The sequence below is a fragment of the Diospyros lotus genome, chromosome 11 (assembly GCF_014633365.1).
Source record: "Diospyros lotus cultivar Yz01 chromosome 11, ASM1463336v1, whole genome shotgun sequence".
In the NCBI taxonomy this organism is placed as follows: domain Eukaryota; kingdom Viridiplantae; phylum Streptophyta; class Magnoliopsida; order Ericales; family Ebenaceae; genus Diospyros; species Diospyros lotus.
In genome coordinates this window covers 10,613,400-10,619,804 of record NC_068348.1, presented here as the reverse complement: position 1 = coordinate 10,619,804, position 6,405 = coordinate 10,613,400, and the positions used below count along the sequence as shown (strand labels likewise).

At 36.5% G+C, this 6,405-nt stretch overlaps 1 protein-coding gene across 3 annotated transcripts; it reads right to left on the bottom strand.

Moving 5' to 3' along the window:
- Positions 1–266: 266 nt before the first annotated feature.
- LOC127812565 (AT-hook motif nuclear-localized protein 26-like) lies at positions 267–1,886 on the bottom strand. 3 transcript variants are annotated; one of them, XM_052352993.1, is made up of 2 exons: positions 1,422–1,886; positions 267–1,325 (listed from the first exon to the last, which is right to left on the bottom strand). In XM_052352993.1, the coding sequence occupies exon 2, from the start codon at positions 1,246–1,248 to the stop codon at positions 382–384; it is 867 nt and encodes a 288-aa protein (XP_052208953.1). In that variant the 5' UTR covers positions 1,249–1,325; positions 1,422–1,886; the 3' UTR covers positions 267–381. The 3 variants fall into 3 exon arrangements, with proteins under 3 accessions (XP_052208953.1, XP_052208952.1, XP_052208954.1); XM_052352992.1 differs by having other exon boundaries at positions 267–1,307; XM_052352994.1 differs by having other exon boundaries at positions 267–1,304.
- Positions 1,887–6,405: the final 4,519 nt, after the last annotated feature.

Genomic DNA, 6,405 nt, shown 5'->3' with positions numbered 1-6,405 from the left:
ATGTGGGGGATGTCTGCTTGTTGCAGGTGTGCTCCTGGATTTGATCTTCATTCTTCCTCCCCTCTAATGTTGAAGAGAATTAATTGATACTCTTACTCGTATAAAAATTGAACTCGCCATGAAATTAGCCAACAATTAATTTACAAATTTATTCAAATCCAGCCATATGATCATCTGATCAACAAACGACAAACAAAAATAATCAAGACTGAAATTGGTCCAAGAGAATGCGAAAGGAAGAAACGAAACCTGACCATAGTGAAACGTCAACGAAAATCCAAACTCTTCTACCTAAAATTAAGTTGTGCTAATTAACTAGAGTTTCAGGCGAAAGTAAATTAAGAGGCCATTGATGGCCTTGAATGATATCCATATATCTTTTCAGTATGGAGGACGACCAGTGGCCCAGAATGCCTCCGGTGGCATCTGGATCGAGTTGAGAAGATTGGGTGGCATGCCGTGGAAGAGTGACGGGTCTGCCAATAATTGCTGATGCTGCCCAACGCCCGCCGGGGAACCAAGACCCCCGCCGCCTCCTTGCATTGGATTTGGAAGAGAAGCCTCTTCCTCCTCCTCAAGTGGAAGTCTCTCATAAGCAGCATTACTAAACGAGGCCGCCATAACCACAACTGGTCCAGATGCCAGCAGCGCCCCAACCACGGTGCCCCCCACCACCTGGCCTTGTCCACCGGCAAGGTATATGGTCAGCCCTGAGGCGGCAGGTGGAGCCGGTGGTGGCAGAAAGGACCCGGCTAGGGATAAGATCTCGAATCTCCCGTGTAAGGTCACCACTGCACCGGGCGAGGCCGGTTGTCTGAGAGTAACGTTCGTGACAGTTCCGCTGCCGCTCAAAATGCAGACCCCTCTCTGGCGGCGGCGCGCGAAGGTGGCGATGCCATCGGCGATGTCGCAGCCGTCGGCGATTTCCATGGCGTGGGTGCGGAGCGCGTTGGCGCTATCCCTGGTGATGATGATGGGCGGCTTGGGCTTGTTCTTGGATCCGGCCGGCCGCCCTCGGGGCCTTCTTGTGATCTCTCCTTCTCCGTTTCCTTCCCTGCCTTCCCCGCCATTGATTTTGCTGCTGTTGCTGTTCTCCTCCCGGTCTCGTTTTAGGCCACTGGAGCCGCTTTGCTCATCTTCCGAGTTCTGCTGCTGCTGATGGTGAAATTGGTGTTGAAGATTGAAGTCTCTGGTGTGGAAAGGAGGAGGGAGAGAGTGCCCGTGGCCTGATGCTGTCACTGGATCCATTTTTGTTTCTTCTATAACCTTGCTTTGTTGCTTAATATTTTCTCAAAAATCTTCGCCTTCTTCAAATACACATAAAACTAAACCCAGTTTACAGTAAACCCGAGAAATGAAACTAGTGACTCAAAAAGCAAAGGTATTGGAGGATGCAAGAAAAGAGAGTAGACAATACACACCAGCAGCAGGAAGACTTAATTTGCTTTAGTTTCTTCCTGCTTTCATCCCTTGTTGAATGAAGCAAAGTAATTTTCTCGAAGAGAAGAAATTCTTTCACCCAACTCCCAGCTGAACAAATTACTCAACTGGTGATCTGATGGATCTCTTCCTCTGGACTTTAATTTCCTCTTGGATCAGCTTCTCTAATGCTGTGAAGATGATCTCTTGCTCCTGTTCTGTCCTGTGTTGTTGTTGTTATTGTTGAGGGTTCGGCGGTGATGGAAGTTGTGAAGGCATGTTAGGTTAAGATTCTCTAATTCGCTCCCGACTGATGATCTGTGGTCACTGTTGGGTTAAGGTTAGATTGAGAAAATAGATCGGAGATGGGTTTGGTTTTGTTAAGCCCCTATGCTCAAGTGGCGGTGGATGAGCTCTCTCTCTCTCTCTCTCTCTCTCTCTCTCAGAGTCAGACACACCCACACACACACGCACGCACGCACACAAAATATTTAGTTTTAGTTCTAGTTTTCATGTGTACAGGTAAATCCGAAACTCTGTAACTCCGTTAGATCGATGTTACAAAATCAATACAAATAGGAAGCTAATTTAAATTGAAATGTAAAATAAACATTTCTTAATGAATTTAATTGAAAAGTAAAAGAATATATATAAAGTCTTAATTTTTGTGAAAAATATAATCTTATGGGGTTCAAATACTTATTAAATTATATTATCCTATACGTACACAGCTGGTTAAATTTATCCAAAAGTATTTATATTTCAGTTTAATGTGAATTACATTAAGATTTTAGGGTACTTATGGATCATGAGAAAGTGAAAAGTATAACAACATGGGATTAACTACATGAATGTTAAATCATGGATTATTTTTATTTTATTATTATTTGTTTTCTAATATTAAATATAAGACCGAAAAGGCAAGAAGGAAATGTAACAACAAAGGCCAAGGGATTGGGGGTTAATTACAAACTTTGAAGACTTTGAGAGCTTTGATAGCCTAAGTGACTAATAGTTTGGGTGAGACTAGCAATTAGATGGAATTTGTCATAAATGAAGAGGCTCCCTAGATGTATCGTGAAGGACTAGGTGAGGGTTAGACAATGTCCTCAAAGGATCGGAGTCCATATGCCAGATAGAAGCATCTGAAATGTTTTCCCAAACGTTACTTAGAGAGAAGCCAAAGAAATCTCATAACTACCATGATAATCAAAGCAGCCCAAAATACGAAAAAATATCCCAATAAACACACAACTAGAGGACATAAAATCCCTAAACTAAAATACCTATGCTCAACGACATGTCATGGGAGCTTAAACGAAAGTAAGAAGTGTTAAATTGTGGAAGTAATGACACCACACATCGGGGGGGGGGGGGGGGTGTGATTTGGGTGTTTTTAAAAATTTTATTAAACTTAAATAATTTTAGCGAGGTTTTAATGCAATATTAAGGAAATGAAAGATAAGTGTGAAAACAGAACAAGCGATTTATAGTGCTTAAACTCAAACGGCTTAATCTACTATTTTAACTCCTCACTAAAATTTTAAACAATCACTAAACCTCTTAGTTGATCTCAAGTAGGTCCTTTAGTATCACAACTAGGATTACAACCCTTCTTAGGCAAATACAATGAGTTTTACACAAGAGATGTTTTGAAAGATAAATCTCCCAGTTACAATGTCTCTCAAAAAATTAAACACAAAGGTTAAAGCAAGTAACACAAATGAAATAAAAAGTCTTTTTGAGAGAAAATTTAAAATCATTTAAGCACTTGAATAGAATAGTAAACTTTAAGCTTGCAATGGTTTCTCTAACCTTTCAAATGCATTATCTGGCTAGTAGGTTTCTCATGGCCTTTGAATTTATTAGTTGTTAATGGAGCCATTGATTGTAATAAATGATCTATAAACCTAGCCGTCAAAGACATCTGCGATGAAAATGGTTGATAAGCACAAGAAACGATCAACCAATTAGATCAAACCCTAAATAAACCATCAACATGAAGGATAAAGACAGTCAACTGGGATGAAAATGGTCGACCAAAGCTGGCTGAGAACATGCATTAAGCTGGTCGATAGCACAAGCGATCAGCCAAGATATGAAATACAGTCTACTGCTTGGCCTTCATCTTTAAATATTTGTTTTGTTTTTCAAGTGCTTTAGGACCAAATTTGATATAACAAAACTAAACGATTCTTTTGATAATAAAAAAAATTATTTTTCCATCAAGAATTTTGAAAACGTCTTTTGGCATTGGATATGATTTTCATTTTGGTGCTTGTAAAATGATTTAAGTGCACCAAGAAAAGAATCATAAAGAAATGGACACAATGGATTAAAAAAAAAATTCATCCTCAAAACAATATTAAAGAGCAAAACAACAAGAAGAAAAACCCATCTACAACATTGTTAGCATCTTAAGTATATAGGAACCGGTTTAAGATTGGTCATTAGTCCTCTATGCATCAAAAAGGGGTCAAGGCTTTATCTTCTCTTCCTAAAGTCCTAGGTTGTGACATTAGTAGAGCCTGTTTTTAGACTACCAAAGTCATAAGAAGAAAAAACTATGATAAAACAACTTCTAGTGTAAGAACAACCTTAAGCAAAGGTAGGAAAATCAAATTATCAAGAAAAGGTTTATACATATTTTTGTGGGAGAGATTCACGATGAAAGAACGGATGGACACCCAAGAGGGGGGTGAATTGGGATTTAAATTTTTTTTCTTGATTTTAAACACTCAAAGGTGATTTTAAACACTCAAACACAATTTGGGCTTTTTAAATTATAAGAACTGATGCTTTAATTGTAACCTTAATAGAAAATGATGTGATACAAGTGTAAAATAAATTCAACACGAAAAGATTGATCCTTTTACAGTTTTAGAAATCGATTGCTAAAAGTATTAAAGCTGAAATCAAGGATGCTGAAGAATGAATGAAAGTGCTGAAATAAAAGAAAGAAGTAAAGAATGCAACACACATTGATTCATAGTGCTACAACCAAGAAGCCTACTCCGCTCCCTTGGCTCCTCACGAAGGATTTATCCACATAGCTTTTCCAGGCTCAGGTGTAACCTCAGTTTTTTACATGTGCAGCTGTAACTTCTACTTTTCATTGGCACAACAATAACCAATACAAAGGTTTTTCAAGGCTCAACCGAAACCACTGTCTTTTCACAAGATCAGGTGTAACCTCTACTTTTAACAGGTTCAACAGTAACCAATACAATCAGTTTTTAAAGGCTCAACTGAAACTACTACCTTTTATAGGATTAGGCGTAACCTCTTGTCTTTTCAAAGGATCAGGTGCAACCTCTTGCCTTTTAGGGATTATGCATAACCACAATAAGATATAAGAGGATTACAAAATTGAAGCACTTGAGAAGCTATAGAAAGATGAGTACAAATGACAATATTTTCTTCTCACAAAGAAAAGAGAGATAGAAAAAATAAGTAGAATGTAAGCACTCCTTCTTTCTTTTTTTTATTTGAAGATGTAAGCTTGAAATAAATTCTTTTGGCTCAAGTCAGTTGGAAGAATTCAAGAACAATAGCCTTTATCTCCAGCTTCATCTCCTTTTATAGTTGTTGTCAAAAGAATGGAACATCTGCAAGGAAATCCTTCTTTTTTCATAAAATAATCATTAGAATATTTTAATATCATGCCCAATAATTTATGGAATATTTAGAGTCTTTTTGGAGCTAAACGGTCCAATTGGCGCCTTAAAAGTACGTGCAATGGCTAGTTTAATGGTTATAAAATTTGAGTTCAACAGCCATTCACTCGACTAACTTAGACTCTCACTCAACTAATGAAATATTATACTCAATTATATAAGCTTCATACTTGAGTATATTTTGTCAACACTCTATTATACTTCAGATACTCAAATAAGCTCTTTAGCAACTTGATTAAACTTGAAATACAAAGAGCTTGCATATCATACTCAACTATCACTCACTAATAGTTGATTATTCATCAAAATACACTCAATTGCTCATAAAAATACTTGGTTAAAACCTTATAAGCAATCATACTCAACTGAGACAAGAATATACTCAATTATGCACAACTCTTAGTCAATTAACAAGCTAAACCACTTAGCTATCACAATAATCATTTGATTTCTTTTGCTAAAGCTAAACATTTGCACCAAATACTCGATTAACAAGAGTATTCACTCAAGAGACATTCAAATATACTCAATTAAAGTCAATGCCTTACTTGATTATCAATCAAACAATATATATATATATATATTGTTTTGAATGTCATCAAAATAATTTTTTCCTTTAAAACAACAACTAAATGAGAAACATAAATCATTAATATATGAAGCATAAGTTTCTCATAAACATTGAGCTTAAATATAAAACTTAATTTTCTCAACATATAAATCTTAAGCTCAAATAAACACAAGTGTCATTTCTGAAAGTTAAATAAAACTAATTTTCCAATCACATTCACTTGGTTATATGAAAACCCCTTAAATGAGCCAAGATAATGAGATACTTCAAAGCACATGACTTTTGATAACAAGTTGAGAATAATATATGTTACTCAACTAAATCACTTCCTTAATACATAGATTCAAATAAGAATCACTCTACTAGGCTCATTAAATCACAACATGAATAAAGATACAGGTTGAATAATCACATTCACTTTGTGAATCATGCTCACTTGAAATATTCATAAGTTAAGTATTTCACCATTACTTGACTGAAATATAACACATAAAATATTAATAAGTAATTCTCTTGCTACTTGACTGAAACAAAACATATATAACTTAGGAAAAATGTTGAGCACAGAATATGTTACTCAATCAGCCAAGCACCTCATTAATACAAAGATTGTAATACCCCGAGAGCCTAAAGTCAGGTCCAAGAAGTGACTCTAGAGAAGCTAGTATATATATCGAGGATAGTAAGAAAGGAAACAATACTAGCTGGATATCTTTTGGCCTAAATGTATATAAAGAA